This window comes from Syngnathus floridae, chromosome 8 (assembly GCF_059516105.1).
Source record: "Syngnathus floridae isolate MCC-2025c chromosome 8, RoL_Sflo_1.0, whole genome shotgun sequence".
Classification (NCBI taxonomy): Eukaryota; Metazoa; Chordata; class Actinopteri; order Syngnathiformes; family Syngnathidae; genus Syngnathus; species Syngnathus floridae.
In genome coordinates this window covers 7,331,613-7,356,638 of record NC_142420.1, presented here as the reverse complement: position 1 = coordinate 7,356,638, position 25,026 = coordinate 7,331,613, and the positions used below count along the sequence as shown (strand labels likewise).

Genomic DNA, 25,026 nt, shown 5'->3' with positions numbered 1-25,026 from the left:
TTGGAACAATAATTAATTCATAATTAATTCATAATAATACTTCCAATTGCAGTAAAATAATTTATCAAATAAATCTTGGTTTAACTTTCTTTGTTTACAATCGCAAAGGTTACATTGTGCGAGACTTACTCCCAGATACCTAAACTGAACACTTTTCCGTTTTCATTTTGAGTTTAGCGGCTGGGAATGGTAACACCGGGGATTGTCTTAAAGTCTGAGACTCGTGGGTGCCTGAACATTTTGACCATGAGTAAAAGACACCCACAGATGAATAAATTGATTGTCTTTATGGAAGCTTAGCTTTGCTTTGGATCTCGTTGACCCCCACGTAGCAGGTCAAAACCTGCTGTCACTTTCTAGCAGAGACAAGTTATGAAGGTGTTTATCCCAAAAAGTTATCATTATTTATATGTCAAAACAACTATTCTTAGTCTTGCAGAAAATGTCCTTAAATGTTGCAGTTGTTGTTGCTGTCAATAACAAGTCCTGCGTCACCTGATGAAATGAAACCAATTTACAGATTTGTCCTGTGTTCTTTTTTTCTTCACTCTCACGGATATGGATGATTTTAAAGAAAATCATGACAGCTAAAGCAACAGTGGTGCTATTTTGAACATCCATCCGTCCATCATCCCTTCCTTTTATAGTGCACCCTTAAAAGTTTGACTGTGTCAAATTGGACTTTTGGCACAATAAACACATGCGCTGCTGCGGTGGACGCACGCTCGCTGGCACTTTTGATAAAGCAAATCTTTAAAATGGAGGCTTACTGTGAAGAAAATGTCTCCAGTGGTTCCAAGGATTTGAAGTGGAAGACGTGAGGATTGATATTTGTGCGCCGAGGCCCGACGTTGAAGTTGCCCAAGGTCTAATCAGAGACCGACAACATACCTCGCCTCAGCCAGCCCCCCCCCCCGACCCCCCCTACGCACACACACAGACAGAGGATTTTCTCACTATTCAAGTGGCTGATAGATGAGCCCCTCTTTGTATTTCAGCCGCAGACTTTCTTAAATCTTAAAAGCCAATTCATCTTGGGCAAACATAAGGAGGTGGGGGGAAAGAAAACTTCTAAACTCATTTTTTTCATTGCTTGCCAGCGCCCGAGTGTCATTCACCGACCCCGCAAGCACTCATCTCTCCTTCATTAATTGTGTCTCACGACTGAAATTCAACCCCAGCTGGGGAAAACGGAACTCAAAGCCACCACCGCCCCCCCATCCCCTCGGCCCAGCTTGTTCACTGCATGTTTAAGTTGACAATAGCTTGGGAATGTTCTGCTCCGCCTGGCTGAGTGGGGGAAAAGATAGCTCACAAAATAGGCCAAATTGTGTTTCTGTTGTTTTCTGATGGACTCGATTAATCTTTACTTTGCAGGTACGGCGCTTTTCATGCGTTGGGCCGGAGTAGTTTATCTACTTGGGCTGTCAGAGGGAATTCGAGCATTTAGAGAGGCAGACAAATAACCGGCGTAATAAATCATTCTTCTTTGTTCGGCGGTGCATCGGCGAGGCGGCCGTGCAGACAAGTTGTTTGAAGTTGAGGCACTTTCATTACACACGTGTCAACAATATGTGCAAAGCATTACGCTCTTGTTGTCAAGTGTTCTCGGGGCAAAGTGAAATCCTCCATTTCCCCAAAAGATTATCTTCCAGTGGGGAATGTGATATTCGCCGCAGTGCATCCTGCAAACATCTCAGTGAGCTGTTCTTGTGGAGAGAGAAAATGTGTCAGCTTTAATTAGCAAATTGTCAACTGTCCACACAGACACCTTGTTGACGCGTCTATTCCACGTGAGCTACTTTCGCAATTCTTTGAATCCAATTTGCATAATTATATCTCATCCCGTTTTGTGAAGCATGCGCGTTTAACAGGGTGATGTGCAGCGAGGCCTATTAACATTAGTGACTGCTCACAATGCTCAAGTTTTTTCCTCTATGCTATGACGACAATGAGTTCTGCTGACTGAGCAACTCCGACAAAATCGGTCTACTTTCAATCTAAATTAAAAAAAAAAGCTGATATAAAGGCACTTTCTCTATATCGCACATAACATTCTGACAATCAGTGATCTGGTGTGAGGAACGCTGATAATAGAGCGGCGATCAACCCTCAATCTGAGCGTGACGCCCGCCCCCGCTTCTCCGTAACGTTGTTGCTGTTGTATACATCACACCGGACAATTTAGCAGAAACTGCGTGAAAGGGGAACAACCACCTGGAGAGAAAAAAAGGAACATCCTTGCTTTAACTGACTGTGTAATGGGACTTTTTATTTCTTTTTTTTTTCTTGGCCCATTCCCCATGCCTCAGGGGCCTCACTGTTATCTTCTTGGTGGAGGTAGTCATTGTGGATTATAATAATCGTGGTTCTGGACAGATAACAATGTGGACTTGCATTACTGAGTCAAGTCATGTTGAATATTGGAAAATACTTTGCAAATGTGAAACTCTAGATGTACAGCGCAAACTTGGATGCGTGACACTGTTGCGAATTCTGAATTAAAGGGAGTACACTACAAAATTTCCCAACTGAAAATATACTAAAACCTTTGCGGGTCTAATTTGACCTTCTTTTAACTTGTGAATGGGCGTCTAATTGTCTAATGTCTAACAGCAAAATTTAAAACAGTTCTACAGAGCTACGAAATGACCACTAAAATTCCAGATTTAATTCCTGAATATAAAAGTCCTGATCATCATGCTGTGCATATTTTGGCATCATATGACTAGCGCTGACATTATCGAATATTTTTAGGATCGATTATTCTATCGATTATTCCATCGATTAATTGGATAATCTGTTACAATTTTACTTGCATTAAAGTGTATTAAAGATATTTTCCCTGATTACAGTTTATTGACCAATTATTTCTGCTTATTTGGTATTATTTAGTGATGAACACCTGATAGGTCAGCAATATCACACAAGAAGGGTTGATGATCATTGTTTTCGAAAGTAAAAGCAGATGTTAGCAAATGCCTTATTTTGATTCAACACAAAGGATCAATCAGTCCGCTTTCTTGAAGGACGAGAGAATTCAGGGAATTATTACTTTTGAGAGCCTGAAATTAGAAGATGAGCTTTTCTTAAAACATAATTGCCTCTCGACGATTACTCGATTATTAAAATAGGACGCGATTGATTTGAGTGTTTGTTGTCGATTGGTTGGCTAATATTAAAACTTCCACATATGACCAATAGAACAATTGATCAGCAGTACCTCACCACTGCGAGATACCTCACCACTGCAACAGAACGTTCTTAGTGGCCACTGAGTTTAGAGTGCGCCAGTGTCATCGGCAGGTTGACTGAATGGAAGAGTGTCAGAAAGGCACAGAAGGCGACGTCCTTGGAATGTGCAATGGCTCAAAGACCTATTGTGAATATTCCTATTCAGCGCCATGTTAGAGAAGAGCAAGTTGTGCAAAAAAACCACTGAGAAATTGAATGGATGAATATGTGTATTCAAAAGTTTAGTCGAGGTCAAATAAGGTTCAAGCCAAATATCCAATGTTTTGTCGTGTATGTCTATCATAAGTATTTAAAAAATAAAATATAAAACTATCAAATGACTCTGGGTGCATTGATGTTCTTGTCTTTACACTTCGCACTGCTCGTATCCTGGAACCGTATGTCAGATCAGTCATAATTGTAAAACCCACGTAATGTGCTGTTTGACTTATCCATCATCCCAGTCTCTTGGGTCGACTTTCTCGCTATATGTCACTATATAGCCGCAAGATTCATGACTTTTTCTTAGGTAATTGCTACAACCGTTACAGAGCATCTGTTGTTCACAGCTAGCAAAGGGCCCCGCTCGCTGTAATACAAGGTAGTCTTGTTGTGTTCCTTCCACTAAGATTGTTTATGGCAGCTACGGGACACGTCTGGAGAGACACCTTGAACACCTTAACATGGCTCTCCGTGCTAACATAGAAAAACTATCCTCCATCTTTATTGTCTCCAAACTCCTGGAGAGGAATCAATAAAACATAACGCTGGCTCCTTTCTGAGTTTAAGACTTCCGATGGGGTTTGAATCCCCCGTGTGACGTTGGAGGCTTTACTCCAAAAAGAAAAAAAAACCCGCACAGTTTTGTTTTGATGTGTGAATTAATCAGCCGAGAGTATCTTCAGAACAAAAAGATCTGATGTTGCCTCTGGGATGCGAAGCCATCTGAGATTTCACGGTCCATATTTAAACGCATGTTTTGAAGAGAGTACTTCAACAGCTCATAATAAGCTACGGCAGTCTGGCGGCGTATCGTGTTTGCTTTAACTCGGCAAAACCTTCTTTCGCCCCCGCTCTTATACACACCGTTGAGTGTTAATGTCCCAATCCATGCCCTTGGCATGTAAGAGGTACACTGAATGTTCATGAAGAAGAAAAAAAAAAAAGTTCACTTAAGTAAAGACACAAAAGAACCTTTTTAACCATTAAAGAGCTGTCAAAGAATGCTACAGTTATTTTAATAGTCTCAGCATAGTTTTTTGTTAGGGGATCGATCGCCAAGTTTGACATTCTTCCCTACTATAGTTATGTCGTGTTAATTAGTCTTCTTTATGGATTCTGATGCAATCGACCACAGATTAAAAAACAAGCAGTTAATTAGGTGCGTGGGGAAGGGAGAGGTGTGACAACACCTGTGCTGTTAGAGCCACCACGTCTATATTTGAATTCGGAACTCCGGCAGGGAAAACTCAAGTAAACATCATTTGTTGTCTTTACAGATGCTGCGGTTAAGTTCTACATGTTTTTTTTTTTTTGTCAGTAGCAGTCGTGGTCATCATTATGATGTTTTACAAAACCAAATGTACCAAAACAACTAAATGTGTTGAGGCTTGGAAATGGAAATAAACACTTCATAGGTCAAAATGTTATCATTATGAAACTAATTTGCCGGTGTTAAGTGCAATTTTACTTTCTAATCATTGTTAGTATATAGCTATAATAACAACAAAACACACAATGAAGGAATCAATTGTTGTAAAGAAAAACAAATGTCTCCACTCACTCCATTAAGCACCAGTTTTATGTTTTTTTTTAAGATTTGGTCTATTAAACTCTTTGGCAGAGTTAAGTATCTTTGATGTTTGAAGACTGAGAAAGAGGGCAAGGAAGAGGACCCAGAATTGGCACACAAAAGTCAAGTAGATATTTTCCAGTGGATTAAAATCTGAAGTGCAAATCATTATCATACATACAGTATGTCAAGTCAAGCATACATCAAACAAATATGAAATTCTAGTGGCTTTCTTTATGTTGTCACCATAGAAAATATAACACCAAGTACCATATTTTCTGGACTATAAGGCGCACCTAAATACCTAAAACCTTCTCAAAAGCCGACAGTGCGCTTTATAGTCCGGTGCGCCTTATATATGGACCAAATCCCTAAATTTAAACTGCTGAAGACTATGAATCATGAATCAAAAAGACTATGGATCATATTTTTGTGATTATAAAGTAATTTGTTGTGTCTGAAGTTGAAATAAAAAAGATAAAATGGAGAATAATTTGATTTGGATTAAAAATCTGACATGGTGAATTAATGGTGTGCTTTATAGTCCGGTGCGCCTTATATAGGGACAAAATTTTAAAACGGGCCATTCATTGAAGGTGCGCCTTATAGTTCGGTGCGCCTTATAGTCCGGAAAATACGGTATATAATAGCGAATGTAACCACTTGGGAAAAAAAGAATACCAAAAACAAAATATAATTTAATTGAACCTTGACAACTCATGTATGGAATTATTTGGCAGAGACATAAACGAAGGACATTTTTGCTGTAATTATAGTTTTGGTTAGTTTCAGCGAAAATATTAGTTATTTCTTTAAAACCGCTGTTATTTTGTTTCATTATAGAAAATACCTTTTTTTGTTTGTTATTTTGTTAGTTTTTGTTGGATGAAGCTGTATATGGCAACTCGCCACAGTGTTGGCTGTAGAAGCCATCTCTTCGCATTGATTCCATTTCAACCTTGAAAAGTATTAACACAAAACGACCTATTTACACAACCTTAGGCTATCTCACAATGAACGACGGAGGTTATTTTTCAGTCAGGTAACGTAGACAGTGTTTTGTAACATATTGACAGCGGAGCAGTCTGACCTTTCCACCGGAAATTCTTAACACATTGCCGAGAATAAGGTCCATCACAGGCAAAGATTGAAAAACAACAAGACAGATTTTTTTGGGGTTTTTTTTTGGGGGGGAATTGATTTAGAAGACCTAATATAAGTCCAGCTGATTAACAGAGTTCTCAAGTCAAACTGCATCATGAAACAGACTGGTCAATTTTGGACATCCCACTGTACTAGAGCGAAAAGCTTTTGATATTTAAAACGGTAGCGCTGAGATGTTCAAAGTGTCGAAAAACAGAAAAACATTTGCACGAAAACAAACCAGCTGCTTATGAATTCAGTTATTCTGTATGTTATTTGCTGCCAGGGCGGCATGGCCTCAAGTCCCGTCTCCTTTTGAGACCAAGTTGCCGTTTCCTCAAGCAAAAAAAGTAAAAAAAAATCACTCTAATTGCTCTCCAATGAGCACAGCGACATATGTGAAGTGCAACGCATCGCATATAGGTGCACATAATGTAACGTGAAAATATTCGCTCGTGATGTGTATTGTACTTGAGGTACATTTTTATTGGACTTATTTTATATGAAGAAATAAAAGAACTGCCATCAACATCTACCAAACAATAAACATCCCAAAGCTAACCCTGAACACTTGAGAATTATAAAAGGTATAGAAAAAAAAAGTATTGAAGGCCAATGCAGAGGCACATAAGTAGGAGACATGTGCAAAAAGGAAGAATTATAGTGCCTTAAAGAGCCCGAATATTGAGTCCTTTAAAGCAAGCGCGCTCCCAGTGGAGCAATATTCAATTGAGCTCCGGCACTGTAATATGCTGCCGAGTTCTAATCGCAGTGAGAGAGCGTGAGGCGGAGTGCCCTCCACAAGCACAGACTATCGTGGCATTTCTGCAGGCATATTACGGACCGCTGTGATTAGACAACTTGAAATGCAAAGGCGAGCTCTTGAAACGGAATGCATTTACAATCCCATTAAACGTGGAATTGTGTCTGTGGGCCAACTGTAAATTTGAGAGATTTTTTTTTTTTTAATTCGCCTATATTTCCCATTTAACCGCTTAGCTTCCTACTTAGCTCGGCGATGCGTTGTAATATGACAAACTTTCAAAGAAAGTGCCACGAATAGTGCAATTAAATGAAAACAATCATTGCAAGTCCTAGTAGATTTTTTTTTCCATTTGTGTCATGTTTTAATTTGATGATGGATCACTCTTCCGGGAACCATTTCAACATTTGGATAAATGCTTCAACGGTCATAATGAAGTATAATGTAGAACGCGGCATACAGAAAGTAAGAAAAAAGTCATTCACAAGATGAATGATTTATGTAAAGTGTTTGCTCCCCACACTGTAATGATCGCTTCTGTCAGACTGAGTCACAATTCATCTTGAACATCACGCAGAAAATATTCTACATCTGCATTTCAGATAGCAAGACAAGAGAGTCCAAAACGAAATATGCAAATGAGGCTCAGGCCAAAGACTGCATTTTTTTTTTACCTCACCATCTGCTAAATAGTTTCTTTCCATTCTAAAACAACAATGCAGTAAGCATAGATTCACACACATCTACAGAAAATAATGCTCTATTGTTGTGTGATAATCCATCGAGAGGCGGCGCCGTTTGACCCGGTTCCATGTAATCCAAAGAAAAAGATCGCCTACACCAAAACTATAATCACCTCTGTTCTCATTAAAGTAAAAATCAGCCTACGTAACGTACGCATATAAATGCTGGTGAAAGAAGCAGTAAGTGTTTATCGGCCTGTTTAATGAAGCAGCCGCGATGCACTCTGCTCTTTTATTTACTTCATTAAAAGTACATTACATTGAGAGCTTGGTATCGCAGGTTGCTTACACAGGAATCGTTTTTAATGTATGGAAGGACAGGTGGCGGCACCACGGGATAGTGGTGAGCACGGCTGCCTTGGATTTCTGGTTCAGGGTTTGAATCTTCGTTTGCCGTCCTATATGTTGTTCTTATGTTGTCTTGCATTCTAACAAATTTGCATGTTCGCGACAGACAGATGGACGGACAGATGGGTGGACGGACAGACGGATGGATGATGGAATGCTAGGTAGGATTTTTTTGGTAAGGGAGTAGCTCAACTGTTAAGAATTTGAAAGTAGTAATATGCATACAGGAAGCTGAATTTCAATTCAGATTTCAGATGAAGTGGCTTGTTCAGCTAGCTTCTTCAAATTTGTTTTCTACGATACTTTTCCGACTTTTTTTCTTGTGTTTTCCAACAGTCTGGATGCTCTCTGGCAGGAATTTGGTTTGTGCCCCCCACCCCCAACTAACAACAGAAACCAACACAGGCTGACACAAGAGTGAAAGAAATAAGTCTAACCTGCAGCAGGTGCTTTAAATGTATTCTTTTTTGAAAAATAAATGTATTGTATTTCTTTTACCTTATAGCAGTTGAACTTGTGGGCTGCAGTCTTTATTGTGTTTTCCAAGAGAATGAAGCAAGGACAGTCCACCTTGCAGCCAATTCCGGAAGAAGGACATCTGTGATGGTCAAACAACAAAACAAAACAAAATGAGTTGATTTAATAGCCACTTATCAAAACATGACAATGATGTCAAAGGATGTGTTGTCAGGTTTTAACAGATTCGCTCACCCTTTGGACCTGTCTTGTTCAATCAGACAAAGAGTAATTCATTTGAGGATCAACTGCTGTGGAAGAAGAGCGTTTGAGGGTGAGAATTTGAAGCTTGTGCAACAGAGTTCCTCAATTCGTGCTACTGAGGAAATACGCTCAGTATAAAAGATGGCAGCACCTCTTCACGTTCGCCCAATGATAAATATTTAATATATAAAGTTGCCTTTTTGCAGGTGGTGCGTACGATTGTTTACCACAATCACTTTGAACAGATTTTGATCAAATTTAGTGTGAGGCTTCCATATGGACAAATTAATTAACTTTTGCTCAGGATCTTAATCACAAACTCGTTTTAACGGTGTACACAAGTTAGCATCATGCGTACAGTAAAAATGTTGGCCAATTTGAAATTCAACCCATGCCACATGTAATCAAATCATGATTTTGTCTTTAGTAGCAGCATGTTGTCCATGGCTGAAGTTTATTCTTGAAAGCGCCCTTCCAATTGTTAATAACTTTGTTAAAAGCAAGGCTTCTTTTCAGGTGTTGTACAAGTCAGGAGACCTTGTACGCCTGACCTCTGTACAAGCTCTCTTTCTTGCACGAACGGAACAAAAAAGACAACTCTTGGTTTTTCTATAGTGTTACAGAACGTTTTTCCTAAGCAACATGTTTTTCTTGCTTTGTTACAGCTACGGCTGTTGCAAAAGCGCTTTATAAATAAAGGTGTATTGTGTTGCAAACATTCTTATTCAAAGCAGTGAAAATAAATGTACATGTTATCTTTTTACATGTGTGTGACAGTTAATTTTAATGTGTATTGGCAATAAACTGTGACTTAATGTTATACTTATATGAAGGTTATAAATGTTACTTAACACACTGCCTGTACAGTTTTCTGATGTTTTTTTTATTTTTGATTGTGTATTTATATAACCTTGTTTTATGTATTTATTTATTTTTTAGCACTCCATCCCCCCACTCCCCTCAATGAGCCATTGTTCTTTGGGTCAGGCCGTAGTTGTAAATAAGAACTTGTTCTTAATTGTTAGTCTGGGTAAATAAAGGTTAAATAAAATATAAAAAGTGAAAATGGTGACATATTCATATTATCTGACCATAGGGGGCAACCTGCTCTGGGAAATTTCTAATCGAGTCAAGTAAAACCCTTTATAGGCACAAAAAGCAAGCAATTCATTTAGGGAAATTGAAAGCCAAATGTACAAAGTGTTAAAATGAGTTAGAAGTGTAATTGGTTAATAGTTCAGAATTCAGCTGTTTGTGTGCAGTTGATTGTTAGTTAATCGTGCAAATGAGCCAAAATAGAGCGCATTACTCGAAGGCAGCCAGCAGAGGCGCTGTTGATTCGTTTGCTGTCCAAGAATAACAGTTTTAAAAAATATATCTTTACATCAGAAGCCTCTGTAGCTCAGGCTGCTGTTAAATTGATGACATTTCTGGGTAGTACTGTGCTACTGTGAATTGCTGTTTCAAAACATTTTATTCCCAGTGTGATATTTTCTTTGAGGAACATGAAGATTGCGAGGGTAACGCAGCTCCAACACCGCTGTCAGCTGCATCCTCTTCCACTTCACTGTGCCTCTGTGGGCTTTTCCCGACGTTTCACTTCATTATTGTCAAAGTCTTTGTCTTACGTGGTGAGTGTGCACACGGCGTGACTGATGGCAGATCACTCGCAGCCAAATGGACACAATCTGTCATCTTCAACATCTTTTCATTAAGATGTATAGCAGACAAAAAAAAATTGACATGGGGAAAATAAAGATGCTTGAATAGAAATGGGCGGCAAATAAGCAAAGGGAAAAAATGATTAGGCTTTGCATTTGTCACTTCTTTCAACTCATCTCTCTGTCAAAAAGTAAAGAATAAAGCAAAAAAAACACGGAGGAGGTAGAGTAAAAAAAAATTCCCTGAATATGATGGTGTATACTGGCAAACATGAGCTTGTGTATCCAATTTATGACCACTTCTTATGTAAGTAAAAGGCTAAACTATTTGTTACTATTAGCATTGCCCTGTGTACAAGGTAACCTTAACTACCTGTGTATAAAAAAGCACCACACATACTTAAGACAGCCTGTTTAGCTTAATGCTAACAAACAATACAAAATCCCATCCACGGGCTAACTAAGAGCACTGGTGTCATGGTGTCCTAATTACAGTATAACCCTTAAGCAAAAGAGATTTCAACACAAACGATGGCGCAACACTTGTCGACAGACAACAAATCGGTATTTCAGGCATATATTCTTTATGCTTTGTAAAAAATGACTAATATTGCTCCACCTTGTTGAATCATTTGTGAAACTCTTTTTCACGTGTGTCTATATCTCTGGTGGGCACGATGTGTATGCACCAGAAGGAACAGCACATGTCCATTAAATTGAAGTTTTTAAATCTTACTTATTATTGTACTGCTGTCATAAAACCAGAAACTAGAGCCTGAGCGGATGTTTTTTTTGTGCTAAATCATGATTTGGGTGGCAGACAAAAATGACAGAAATACACGCACCATTGCGATGTGGCTTTGTCTCAATGCCGCGATACGATAGTCCACAGTCTCCGTTTGGCTGCAGCACTCAGTTTTCTTGCTACCCACTCCTCTGGTAAAATCTGAAAAGACAAAAAAAAAAGATATTTAGATCACTCATCAGTCAAATATTTACATCACAAACGTCCAACCCTGCCCACTATGCTGTTTCCATGCCAACCAAGTGACTCCACTGCTCGACATAGCATATAAAGTTAGAGTTAGAGGTCAGACAAACTCACTGAGCAAACTACTCAATAAAACAGAACTATAAGAAAACAGAAAAGAAATTTAGCATACAGATTGTGTTGACATTGCAATCAACCCAAGCGTTTTCAATTTCAATTTTCTCCGCTGAAATAAATTGACATGCCATTAATTCTTCCCAGCCACACAGCACAATTTCTTTGTTGCATATTTTTAATAAAGAAAAATAGAACTCTATTGTAAAATCTAACAACATAATGAAAGTGAATGTAAATAAATTGCTTTTATGAAGCCAAAAGTCTTTCATACTTCTGTATAACTACATTTAATTGTCCCTTCAATAAATGGCCGAATGTGCATTTGCGAATGTATTTCTCCTTTTTCCCATTTCCCCCTCTTTTTTTAATCTGGGATGGTTGATGATACGCTGCAATATATTGACCAGCACAATAGCTCTCCATTGATTTCTTCTCTTTTGTCATTTTAGTCAAATCTGCAGATAACGTTTTAATTTGAGAGAGCCGTGCAATTGTTGTGTGTGTGTTTTTAAAGAAAAAAAAAGGCAACACCAGCTAAATTAATGGTTTTTGCGCGCACCCGCAAAAAGCACGCACGCTCACATTGACGGGTGAAAAATACAATAAGTGCACATCAAAAGAGAGAAGAAATTTGCTTTTCCTCCAGTAAATAAAAGCTGCAACTAGGCGATAAACAGCGCTCGAAACTATTACAAAGCGGTGCATTATGATTATGCACGTCTTCAAATTGCCTTCATGCGCCCCAACAACAGGCTCGCATGTGTGCGTTTCTTCGATATAAATATATAATTCTAAAGACGCGGATTGGCCACACTTGGTCTTATTAGCGCGACGTGCGCTCGAAACCCCGCCAGTGCAGAATCTGGAGGTGTCGGGGACGCGTCGACACGCGTGTCCGTGACTGGCTGCTGCGTGTGCGTAAAGGCGCAAAGTAACTTTCTCCCCGCAGCCCGCTCGCAGCTCTCAGTGTCGGTGCGCGGCGAGTTCGCTCCAGAGCTGAACGGATTTCTCACTCTGCTGTCCCGGTGGATACTATCAACATGCAATTTATTAGGTCTACTCATTACCACTGGTGGATATTTGTGCTCTCCTTTCATCCGTTTTTCTGCGTCTCTCTGGCTCGGACCGAGGGGAATACGATCCGCTACCAGTGCAATGAGGAGGAGGCGGCGGGCACCGTGATCGGAAACCTGGCCAAGGACATGTCCTTGAACCCGCCCCACTCCTCCAGGACCAATTTTCGAATGATGAGGCAGTTTAATGACTCGTTCATCCGGGTGAGGGAGAGCGACGGGCAACTGAGCGTCGGGGAACGGATGGACCGGGAAAGAATGTGCCGACACACTCCACAGTGTCTCGTCACTTTTGATGTGGTGAATTTTTCCAAAGAGCGCTACAGATTGATCCACGTCGAGGTGGAGGTAAAAGACATCAATGACAACTCTCCGGAGTTTCCCAGCGCCGAGTCTGTGGTGGAGATTTCTGAAAACGCAGCCGTGGGCTCTCATATTCCTTTGGACCCGGCCGTGGACGCGGACGTGGGCTCCAACTACATCCAAAGCTATCAGATTTCTGTCAACAGTCACTTCACCATTGATGTGCTCCTGAGAGCAGATGGGGTTAAATATGCAGAATTGGTATTAATGAAGGAGCTTGACAGGGAGAAACAGGCATCGCTCCCTTTGGATCTGACGGCCACAGACGGCGGGAACCCATCCAGGTCCGGTTCGACCAAGATAACCGTCCGAGTGACGGACTTTAACGACAACAGTCCAGTTTTTGATCAAAATAGTTTCTCGGTGAGTTTGCCAGAGGACGCACCGGTCGGCAGCGTGATCCTGGACCTGAATGCGGTAGATGCTGACGAAGGTCCGAATGGCGAGGTTGTCTACGGTTTCGGAAAACAGGTTTCTCACGAGATCCGGGATCTTTTCCACGTGGATAGCAAATCGGGCCGCCTGACCCTCAGGAGCCCGGTGGACTTTGAGGACAAGCGTACGTACGAGCTGGACGTGCAAGCCACCGACCTGGGCCCCAACCCGACGCCCTCGGTTTGCAAAATCGTCATTCACGTGAGCGACGTCAATGACAACGCACCAGGCATCAGCATCACCCCCATGACCTCTATCACCACGGGCACAGCACACATAAGTGAGGCAGCGGAAAAGGACAGCCTGGTGGCCTTGGTCACAACCTCGGACCGGGACTCTGGGGTCAACAGCCAAGTCCACTGCACCCTCTACGGTCACGACCACTTCAAACTACGGCAAGCCTATGAGGACAGCTACATGATAGTGACAGCTGCCCCCTTAGACCGCGAAAGGATCAGCGAGTACAACCTCACAGTCATGGCCGAGGATTTCGGGTCACCCCCTCTCAGAAAGATCACCCAGTACACCATCCGAATCAGCGACGAGAACGACAATGCGCCCCACTTCACCAAGCCCGTGTACGAGGTGTCGGTGGCGGAGAACAACGCCCCCGGAGCCTACCTCGCCACCGTGGAGGCCACAGATGCCGATTTGGCCTACAACGGTAAAATTACCTACAGACTCGTGGACAGTCTGATTATGGGGTCCCCCGTGAACACCTTTGTCTCGCTCAATTCGGTGTCAGGGTCCATCTACGCCCTGCGAAGTTTCAACTACGAGGTCATGAGGCAGTTGGACGTGCACGTCCAAGCCAGCGACGGCGGTTCCCCGCAGCTGCAGAGCACGGCCGTCATCCGTTTGAAAATAGTCGATCAGAACGACAACGAGCCTTCTATTATCGAACCGCCTCTTTACAAAGGCTCTGCGGATGTCTTTCTGCCTAAAGACGCCCCTGCGGGTTACGTGGTTACGCAGATAAAGGCCACGGACGCAGACGAGGGCCTGAACGCGCAGCTGTCCTACAAAATCACAGAAGGGGGGCTGCTGGGTTTCTCAGTAGACAAAGACACAGGGAAGGTGCACGTGAGCCGACAGTTGACGTACGACCTCACGGACAATGTCAAAGTGGTGGTGTCAGTCAGCGACAACGGCTCTCCTTCTCTGACCTCCAGTGCGATCATACACTTCAATTTCATCGAGGGCACAGTCCCCAGCGTGCCCTCATCCGCTCAGGACGGCGACGAGTATCTATTTGAGTGGGACACGTCCGTGGCCGTCATTATCATCCTGGCGGGGAGCTGCTCCCTCCTCCTGCTGGCTATCATTCTCATCACAACCATTTGCAGCCGCCGCAGGAAAGAGACGAGGGAGGGCTACGATGACAGGGAGGAGGCGCCCAAAAAGGCCGAGAGTGTGGAGAGCGGACGCGTGGACAAGCTGATCGTCGGTCACATGGGCACAGCCTTTGAGCCGCACACCTTCCCCGAGCAGCCGCCCGTGGCCGCCAGCAATGTGGCCGAGATGACCTGCGAGGACGGGCACCAGGCGGCGGGCGTCTTTGAGCCCAACAACAGGGTCGTGGAGGGCAAATTAAAGGTAAGTCAGTCAAGGGATGCGAATAGTCTGTTGGCGCATTTGGATAACTTCAGTGCAGGGAGGGAGTGTTACCACTCTAATGGTTTGAATGCGTGTCGGTTGCTATACGAGCCCTGTGGCTGACTGGTGACCAGTCAAGGGTGGAGGCCGCTTTTCGCCTGGGGTGAAGCGTTGTGCCTACTCTGCTCGACCCTGAACGGGAAAGGCTGTGTAGAAAATGCATTCATGGATCACCGATAATTTGAGCGTTTGCCTCCATGTGTGATTGTGATTGGCTGGGAACCAGTCAAAGGCGCACCCAGCCGAGATAGACCACCTCAACAGCGTAGAGGTCAACACTGGTTGAATCATTGGATTGTGGACATAATGAAAGTGTGTCTTGCCTTTTACCTCGGCTCATTTCCTCTCTTCTGTGACTTTCAGGGCTATTCCACTCTGCCCGGCTACGGCAAGGAAGCCGTCAGACCAATAACAATATGGAAGGGTAATTCGTTCACAACAATCTCAGCGAGGGACCCTCACATCAGCGGCAAGGACAGCGGCAAAGGGGACAGCGACTTTAACGACAGCGATTCCGACATAAGCGGGGACGTGCACAAAAAAGACTCGCCCCCCACAAACGGTGAGCATCACGGCGTCGTGGCAATTATCTCGCATCGAGGTCAAACAATGAATGTCGTTCTCCTCCGCAGCTCTGTGGGCGTGCACGAGCGAGTGCAAAGTGCTGGGCCACTCGGACAGATGCTGGAGCCCGTCGGCCACCAGGCCCAATACCAGCGTGGCTTCCGGGTCCAACCTGACGACTTTCTCCAAGACGGCTTCGCTTCCTCGGGACACCAGGAGGGAACACTACTATCCATCGCACGTGCCCAAAGGCAACGGCCTGCAAAGCGTGTACGAAAAAGTTCAACACCAGGAGTTTGATTATATTCTCGTCGGCCCGCCCACACCTGCCAGAATACAGGAAACTGACGAGATCTCCATTCCAGAGTACACAAACTCTTAAAAACATTCCATTGTACACTACACTGTAACTGACTCGACTGTGTGTTGTGATTGGTTGTATGTCATTTGTCTGTTGGCCTATCTTAACGTGTAAGATCATGTGGAATATGCAAAATTTTGTACATTAATAATATATTTTTCATAAGGCTTCAGTGTAAATGATAAGGACTTTTATTATGACTTTTCAAGAGCATGTGTTATTTAAAAGGGGACATGGGGCATCAAGGGGCTCTTCTGCTGTGAAAAACAATCAATATGAACATTGTTAGTGGTGTTTTTTTTTTTTCTTGGTCACGTTGTTGCACAAATAAAAAAATGAAAAATGAATGTTTGTCTTACAAGTCAATACTGGCATCTTTTCTGAAATTGCACGATATGATCAATTGATATATATAGCTGATAATTTAATTTGGTCAAAAAGGCTCCAAAATGGCCACCCCACTTTGGTAAAAGTAATCACATTTCAATTGAAAATATGTATTTCTTCTGCTATTATTGCCATAGATTCTCACTGGTCTAAAATCTCTTTTATTGACAACTCATAAGATTTCACATAAATGCTGTAATGCCATATAGGATTCAAATAAGTAATACTACATTTTGTAGAAAATCCTACTAACTGCTCATCTGAAAATATGGGCATTATTTATATGTATTTATTAATCGATTCACTTACTAATTTATTTTCATGAATGTAAATGACAAAAAATTATAGATTGCCATGGATGTAAACATTTTTATATCCATATGAAACTATTCACTAACAAAAAAAACAACCCCTTAAAATCCAATCATCGCACTTTCTATACAAAATGCAACCAAATGATCTTGAAAATAGATTCATCTGAATAATCTCATCAATATTCAGACCTGCTGTGCCCAAAATGTCGACTGAAATGACTAAAAACTTTCCCAAACTGCTAAAAGACGTGTGTTTATACATTTATTCATTTCATTTTGACATTGTGTAACAACAGAAACCCAAACACTTAAAATATGCTAATTTCACAATCAATACAGCTCCCCAAAATATAATTCACTGCAAAACTGCTATAATTTGCCAAAACTTTAATGCAGATTAAAAACTGAAGAAAATTAAATAGTTCTTCTGAACACATAGTTTTTGCCCAAGTCCAACTAAATTCTCAAGTGATGAATAATGACAAATGCCGTAATGTGTTATTCTTGTCATTATTCATTCATTTATTTATTTTCAATATGCTCATTTCCCAACCATTACAGTTCATTACTTTTTGCATGAAAGCTCATAAAATGAATGTGAAAATTGGCTAAATAACCTCATCTGGCTCCTAAATGTGGTCTTGTGCTAAACTGATAACGTGCATAAGACAGTGTCGTAGTCATTCCGTGTGCTGCCTTCAATTTGCATGCAAATACTGCGTTGTTGATCAAATGCGCTTCACAATTGCATTTTTTTTTTTCAAAGGTCAAATAACTCCATCACCTTTCTGATTGCCTTCCAGCATACCAATTATCCAGAAAATGAGGTTCAATCTGTTTCCAAGCAACAGCAGCACTGCATATTTGACTCTCTTACCCTGTTTGTTCCCCCACCCCCCCCTCGCTCTTTTCCATTTGTAGCGTGAGTGAGATCATGTGACTGGCCCCGACCGCCGAGTTGGCTTTCCAAGCGCGACCTTAATGAATTAAGCCCTGCGCTCGTGTTTGATTGTGCGTGCTGACGCTACGACGCAGTGCTGCGGATCACAGAGCTCATTAAACTATTAAGAGGATAAAGGCAGCATTAATCACACTGGAGCACACAAACTGAAACAAGCTTTCCGCCTCTGCAGTTGATGACACTTATCACTCAGTTCAGACTTTTGAAATAAAAATAAAAGTGGTTTTAGTTTGGCACTACTGCCCGACACGCCCACAGGTAACATCAAGAGGGAAAAAATTCCTCTGCACGTCATTCACACTGACCTGTGAAAATGAACCTCGGGCCACAACGGGAGTCTCAGAGGGAGAGTTTTCAGGGAAGACGAGAGGCAGGGCGACAATGGAAGGACACCCAAAAACTCAACCAAGTTGTGCTTTTGAGCCTTTCGCGCATCGGGTAAGACAAAGTGTAGCCTTTCGATTTATATTACACCGCAGATGTAAGGCTCTGACTGATGCGTCTTACTTGGGTCTTTTGAAATCCGCAAAGGTCAAAACTCCCTCGGGGACCGCTGGGCTGCTGAGATATGGCGCTGTGGCTCTCTCCGTCGGTGCCGTGTTGATGCTCTGCGCCTCCATGGCCGCTCTCCTTCTGAGGAAGGAAAACGAAAGGAATGTAAGTGTCCGCTATGGGATTTTAATAATGATAAATCTCAGCAAAGACCCAAAACTCAACGACTCATCATGAAAGGTGCTTTGAAGGCATCGCTTATTTCCAGTTTCACTAAATCGGTTCACAAATTACTTATTCGTAAATATTCTATGCTCTATCTTTGCCAACCATGTACAGTGACAGGCAAAGTGATTAAATGTAAAACAAGAAAGCAATTAATCTTTGTGACCACATTTTGGACAATTGGAATGTACTGTGAGAGATGCCTTGGTTCAATTAATTTACAGCTTTAAAGTATGCTGAAAGCAGAAAACGTCCAACCATAGCCTATCCGTAGCTACAAATTGTATTCAAGTAGTAAGTAATCATTTGAGTAAAAATAAGTAGGCATCCGGTGATAAAAACTACTCACTAACCTGATTTTTTTAAATTAAAGCATGATTGTCAACTAGGCAAAAATATCAAATGAGGACATGCAAATTCAGATATTGCTCAAGGTCATTTTAAGAGAAAATATTACAAAGTCAATATTTATTTGACAAAATAAAATGAAACTAAATTCCACCACTATTTTTTGAATTAAACTCTATTTTTTAGAAATATAAGATAGTAGTAGAGTATTTGGTCAAGAGTCATGGCAGAATCCAACGCTGCATATTTTTCCATCTGAGATGCCATTGGCGTTATGTAAGTATGTGAATGGATAAAGCAATGCTCAGGCCAAATAGGTTTTGACTCACTTCAACTATGCTAAAAACAAGATGTCACAAAAAGCTGGGAAAATGAGACGAGACTCATGCTGCGGGTCCTTTTGTTAGGGGGGGCAAGTTCTTGACTTGCCTCAAGTAGTGGCAACCCACTCTTTGCCACTGCATTGATGCAAGTTGCAAGGTATGATGACATGATGAGTTAATAAAAGGCTTTTTAGGGATCCAGGCAGTCCACAGGCACTTTTAGAATCCTTGTGTTCAAAACTAAATCACACATAGATCAAAATCAAAACTAGATCAAACATAGATCATTTCAAGTAGTCCGAAAATGAACGAGAGGTCGACCGTTTTGGTTTAAAGCAGCGATTTTAGCCAAGTTCCAAAACTCAAAGTTTGCCCAAATTCCACATTCCAAATTAATTGGGTAATTCACAGATAGATGAATTTCCATAGTGGCAGGTGGTGCTAGAAAGACACTACAACACTTTTGTAGTCATCTGAAGCTGTTTTAGTAGTGAAGTGCACGTCCCAGTATAACGATGTAAAACAATCGAATTTTGCTCAATGCGACGTTGTTCTATAAAGAAAAAAAATAATGAGGAACGCCTGTCAATCACCTTAATGCAAATGTAAAACATGCATTTTGAAATATGTTTGTCAAAGCACATCAAATGCTTGTGAGCCCACCGTGTATTTCTATGTTGACTCGCATCGTAATGAGCTCACCTGTAGAGCAAAGATCAGCAGGCTACCCATCGCCCCTCTTGCCACCCCCTTCACAGCGCCCCCTGGCTCGGCTCCTGCTGAGCACAAAGCACACAGGACTTCTCGAATGCGAGCCAACACGAGGAAAGCAAAAGCAGCATTGCACTTGTTTCCCCGAGCCCCTTTGCACTTCCAGCGCTTCCCACTTCACTAACGACTCATTTAACGTCCCGCGTTGAACGCTTGCAGGTGTACAGCGCTCATTATAGCATGAACATCAACGGGGAGGTGAGGGAGGGCTCCGTGGAAATCGATTCCGACGACAACGTGGAAATGTTCAAAACGGGCAGCGGAGACGAGGAAGCCGTGGAGATCCGGGACTTTCAAAGCGTGAGTGACTTTGCCCCCGTCGCTAAAAAGGTCGAGCCGACGTTCAGTCTGTGTGTTTTCGCAGAGCTGTGAGTGTAAACATGGCATCTCTGTGATTTGGCGCAGGGAATAACTGCAATCCGATTCTTCGGGGGAGACAAGTGTTATATAAAATCCCAAATCAAAGGCAACCTACCTCGCCTGGGAGCTCACAATAAAGACTCACTGATGTCTGACCCGGTCGGTATATGCACACTGGCCTCTCTTGAATGTCACAATTTCCACTTTTTCTGAGTTCTTCTGCTTCTCCTGGCAGACTGATGAAGACATGCCTGTGAGGTTTGATGAAGAGTTCCTCATCTGGGTTTCTTCCGAGCAGCCGCTCAAGGACATCACTTTCTTGAGCCCCAAGATTCTGGCTCTGTGTGGAGAGCTACCTATTTACTGGCTCCAACCACTAATCCCCAAAGGTTTGCTTTTCATAAAGTGACTCGCAGCATTCCAAAGTCTGGGGAAGAACTGACTTGATATTGGTCAGCTTTGGTCTATTTCAAAAGTCTTTCATAGTTCATCCCAGTGGAAGCCCGTGTGAGGGAAGTGCCCCACTAGATCGTCATTTTATTTGGCATTGAAGTTAGACCATACTCCAGTTTGTGATATTTGTTGGATCGTGTAAGAAGCTAACACAGAAATCTATATAGTCACTCAATACTTGACAAAAAACAATTGATGCAGAAGAACAATTACTCAAGATTCAATTTAAATTCCTTTCATCAAGTTGTTTAATACCCGCTGAGTCAAGCCAATCAAACAAAAAATAGGAGGTAACAACCTAGCAAATAAAATCAAGAATGGAGCTCACCGGGCAAACAGACTGGCAGAGTCTTTACTGTTGAGAAATCAAGTCTACAACAAAATAACTTTTCATCTTTTCCACCAAAATAGGACAAATTTCAGCGGAACATCTAGGGGCCAATGTAATTAAATCTGGCTCTTCATTCCCTTCTTTAATCCTTATAGAATGTTTTAGTAGTCATTTGCACTTCCTATTCCTGATCACCTCTAGCTAATGTCAACCAGGAATAATAATAATGTATTTGAATTTATGTTGTCTGAACTGTCGTTTTGCCTGACCTGAGTAGTTGACGGAAAACTGTCTACGGTTTGTCGACACACTTGTGCCAGTTAGAGTGAAACACATGTGAACACACAACGACAAAGGTGGATGTATTGTGTAGGAAAAAAAAAAGGATAGTCATAAAATATGCAAGGCCACTTCGTATCACTGCTGCTAATTGAATAATTCACCACGTCTGAGGAGGTTGGGGCCCATGTAGGATTGCACTTGGGAGGACACGGTGGGCATCTTTGCGAACGCTGACCCAATACTCTTGCCTCTTGTGGATGCCCTGACAGATGGGGTAAGGGGGAAGAGGAGGAGGAGGGACTCACAACGGGCCAAGCGGCAGTCCCGTGTGGAGGTGTTGGAGGTGACGGCAAAGGAGGACTCCTCCAGGTTGGGAAAAGATGGAGGGGAGGAGGAGCTTCAGTCAGATGTGGGATCGGGATTCAACCCAGAGAATCCCTATCATGTGAGTAGAGCGCGTTGTACTCGAAACCAGGCTTCAAAGCTGCTGAATTTTATATGAGCCGTCAAGAGGCATTTACAGAGCTCTGCAGAAACCCTTGAAAGCAACAACAACCATTGAAACTTTGCTGTTTTGTCAACAATTTCACGCACGACTGCTTTGCATTCGTCTGGCCCTGTTACAATGAATGTTGGAAAAGAAACAGTCGAGTTCCCATAACAGAAAAATGAAAATGGATGGATGGATGGATGGATGGATGGATGGATGGATGGATGGATGGATGGATGGATGGATGGATGGATGGATGGATGGATGGATGGATGGATGGATGGATGGATGGATGGATGGATGGATGGATGGATGGATGGATGGATGGATGGATGGATGGATGGATGGATGGATGGATGGATGGACGGACGGACGGACGGATTGATGGATGAATAGGACACAATGATGGTCAAACAGATACTATCGATCACAAGTGTCAAGCTCCAGACCTCAAGAGCCACTATCCAGCATGTTTGAGATGTTTCCCTTCTCTAAAAGGACAAAGTTTGAAAGAGTGTTCACAAATAAGTGTTTAGTATGTCACAGTGAGTGGGTAGCGGCCCAAACTGCAGGTCACCAGGGTAACAGCTGCCACCACAAGTTGTTGAACTTATAAAAGTGATGCAAAAACTCCCATTGCTTATAAAAATTCATATTGCCTAAGAGAACCCCAGTCACATGTTTGGCCGGATGAGAGCTTTGGACTTTTTTTTCCTATATTCAGACCATCTAAATTGCAAATGAGCATGAATTTTAAAAAAGATCGCTCATCAAAAGTAACACTGCTTGAAAAACTTGCAGCGCGGCGGAGGCACAGGGACCGTCGCTGGCGCCGACGAGGGAGGCGCCATGACCTTTGACTCCATGCTGGACCACCAGGGGATCTGCTGCGCCGAATGCCAGCGCAGCTACACGCACTGTCAGAGAATATGCGAGCCTCTGCGCGGCCACTGGCCCTGGCCGTACAACTACAGAGGATGCCAGGTAGCTTGCAGAGTCATTATGCCGTGTCGCTGGTGGGTGGCACGCATCTTGGGCATCGTGTAAGCGATGCACCCAAGACCCTAAAGGTCGCTCAACTTTCTGCTTGTGTGCCGCTACACTTTCTTTTTAAGTTAGACTAGCAGAGAACTACTCGCAAGCGGGACATTTCAAGAATGATAGCACGTTAACTCGGAAGCATAACATGATTGTGTGAATGCGGGGAAAGAATTTCGTATAAAAGTGCATAAAGACATTTTTACAAGTCTTTTTTGATCACTAGCGCTGATATGGGCCAATAAATATCTCGGCTAAACCAATGAAATAACTGAATCACAGAAGCCTTTTTGTCTAGCTCAGTAACATTTTCAGCAAATAATGGAATCAAAAAAGCACAGATGCCAAAGCATCATCAGATCATTGCATTCACCAAATGTCCACATTACAGTGATGTCATACCATAAGACTTTTCAAATAAATTTTAAAAGTGATTTCTGCCTACATGTAGCAACTTTTATTGAGCTTGGCTGCGATACGCCATGATACACAAACTAGCCTCATTTATTTATTCTTAAGCATTTTAGCTTAGCGGTAGTGTCTCTCAGCATTCAGCAGTGGTAAACACAAGTATTGGTAATATCAATTTTAAAAGCAGTAGTTCTTTTTCTTTCACACTAACAAACACAGTGTCTACAATTAGCAAGCATATGTAAGTATTCTGGCGCCTTAATGTGTATTGCAGCACGCTAAAAGCTATCCCTCTGACATCGTGTCGCTTTTGCGAGTGCAGCATTTGCAATAAATTGTCGTTTAAGTATTGGCTGGCCTTCATGTGTTTTTATGTGTCACATGTTGTTTCCATGGTTCCACTCCGTACTTCTCTGATAAAACTGAAGTGACAGCGAGGTCTGCCGCATCTTCCATTCACAGCTCCCAATGTGTTTGAAGGCAATGCAATTTGCCCATGCTGACATCTGTATTGATGTGAACTAATGTGAGATGAGTGTCGTAGCGATGATGGAAAATATTTCTATAAAAGTGACATTTTGATTAAACCTTTTTCTTTGCTTCACCCTGGTGAAAGGAGAAAGAGGGTACGGAAGCTGAGCGGCCCGATAATGTGATCACAGCCTTTTATTTCACTGCTGTTATTTGAGCTTTTGGGCTACACTGAATAGCTGTGACCAAAAAAAAAAAAAAAGGAACAAGGATAAAAAATCAAAAGAAATCTGATTACTATCTCCAAAGCCATATGCCACCTCTCTAAATAATTGAGAGGAGCCGTGTTGCGATCAGGATGATTTCACACAGTGTGATCCAGGCACATCAAACTACAACAGATGTGAAATTGCATCATATCTGCCAACACGTACAACCGCATTGAAACTCAGCAGTGTGAGGAAACGACACAAAGAGATGCTTGTCTCTTCTGCGGGAGATTTGTGCGGGTTTTCATGGGGGTAGAGGTGCTTATCACATCTGCTCCGCTGATAAGGCGTCCTGTGTGCTTCCGTAGGCTATATAATATTAATCCTTCTCCCACGTCTGCACATGCACTTAAAGGAAGGTGACAAGCGTGACATATCCAGGACCTCCTGACGGCTCGCGCTCTGCATGGCAGCCGCCAAAAGAGCCCCCCGAAGTAGCCTCCAGTGATGTAAATTTGCAGGGGGGAGTCCAATTTCCATCACAGCACTGTCAGCGCCATGGTCATTAAACTAAATCATCCTGCTGCGTGTCACATCTCTCCCTTCAATCATTGACTTATGTGTGGACTGCAGATTGCCGTCGCCCACAACAACAGTGTCGTTCGGACTTGAGTGATGTGAGGGTATCATTCTCAAGGTGTTCAAGGAGTTGAAAATATGCCGGATTTTAGAGGTGCGCCATTGTAGTGTCCAACAAGATGGTGGCACCGCAGTCCGAAAGATACAAAACATTTTGGGCAAGAAGCGAACATAGCCGTCGACATCATTCCGGCTCATTCTTGTCAAACAGCGCAAACGGATGAAACATTTCAGGGTGACTGGGGGATCCAGAAATTCATTTTCTATACTGCTGTGCTCATTAATTTTTCATCCCAGTTGATTTTGGGTGAGAATACACCTTGGACAATTTCAAGTATGAAACCAGCAAGATAGTTTTAAGAGTGACTAGCTGAATTTATATAAAAAAGAAAAAAAAAATCATATCGAATTTTGGTAAAAGGTTGACAGGTGGTGGCTACCTAGCTGCTAGCATCAGAAGCCAATCTCAGCGATGTAAAATTTGCATGTTCCCCCTATGCATACAATTCAGTTCAATTCAACTGAGCTTTAGTGCGTTTTGCTGTCAGCTATTTCTT

General features: G+C 42.3%; 3 protein-coding genes across 3 annotated transcripts in view; 2 read left to right on the top strand and 1 right to left on the bottom strand.

The window, feature by feature from the left end:
- The window catches only part of ednrbb (endothelin receptor type Bb), a 46,317-nt gene that overhangs the window by 6,498 nt on the left and 14,793 nt on the right, over positions 1-25,026 (bottom strand). Inside the window, exons 9-11 of the mRNA XM_088382121.1 lie at positions 18,134-18,259; positions 11,250-11,350; positions 8,522-8,621 (exon numbers count right to left, since the gene is read on the bottom strand). The gene's annotated coding sequence lies outside the window, so the exon portion shown is untranslated. The remainder of the gene's footprint in view (positions 1-8,521; positions 8,622-11,249; positions 11,351-18,133; positions 18,260-25,026) is intronic.
- Positions 12,379-16,305, top strand: pcdh8.2 (protocadherin 8, tandem duplication 2). The gene is made up of 3 exons (XM_088383895.1): positions 12,379-14,979; positions 15,403-15,601; positions 15,672-16,305. The coding sequence occupies exons 1-3, from the start codon at positions 12,553-12,555 to the stop codon at positions 15,983-15,985; spliced, it is 2,940 nt and encodes a 979-aa protein (XP_088240021.1). The 5' UTR covers positions 12,379-12,552; the 3' UTR covers positions 15,986-16,305.
- Positions 17,673-23,446, top strand: cnmd (chondromodulin). Its single transcript, XM_088382123.1, has 7 exons — positions 17,673-18,064; positions 18,158-18,283; positions 19,945-20,085; positions 20,191-20,304; positions 20,381-20,534; positions 21,481-21,656; positions 22,503-23,446. The coding sequence occupies exons 1-7, from the start codon at positions 18,008-18,010 to the stop codon at positions 22,746-22,748; spliced, it is 1,014 nt and encodes a 337-aa protein (XP_088238249.1). The 5' UTR covers positions 17,673-18,007; the 3' UTR covers positions 22,749-23,446.

Bases quoted from the DNA above. Each gene is read 5' to 3' on its own strand.
- pcdh8.2 (XM_088383895.1), top strand. From the start codon at position 12,553: ATGCAATTTATTAGGTCTACTCATTACCACTGGTGGATATTTGTGCTC. The intron at 14,980-15,402 runs GTAAGTCAGTCA...TGTGACTTTCAG, and splicing joins TCGTGGAGGGCAAATTAAAG to GGCTATTCCACTCTGCCCGG. The intron at 15,602-15,671 runs GTGAGCATCACG...TCTCCTCCGCAG, and splicing joins AGACTCGCCCCCCACAAACG to CTCTGTGGGCGTGCACGAGC.
- cnmd (XM_088382123.1), top strand. From the start codon at position 18,008: ATGGAAGGACACCCAAAAACTCAACCAAGTTGTGCTTTTGAGCCTTTC. The intron at 20,086-20,190 runs GTGAGTGACTTT...GATTTGGCGCAG, and splicing joins AGATCCGGGACTTTCAAAGC to GGAATAACTGCAATCCGATT. The intron at 20,535-21,480 runs GTTTGCTTTTCA...ATGCCCTGACAG, and splicing joins CCAACCACTAATCCCCAAAG to ATGGGGTAAGGGGGAAGAGG.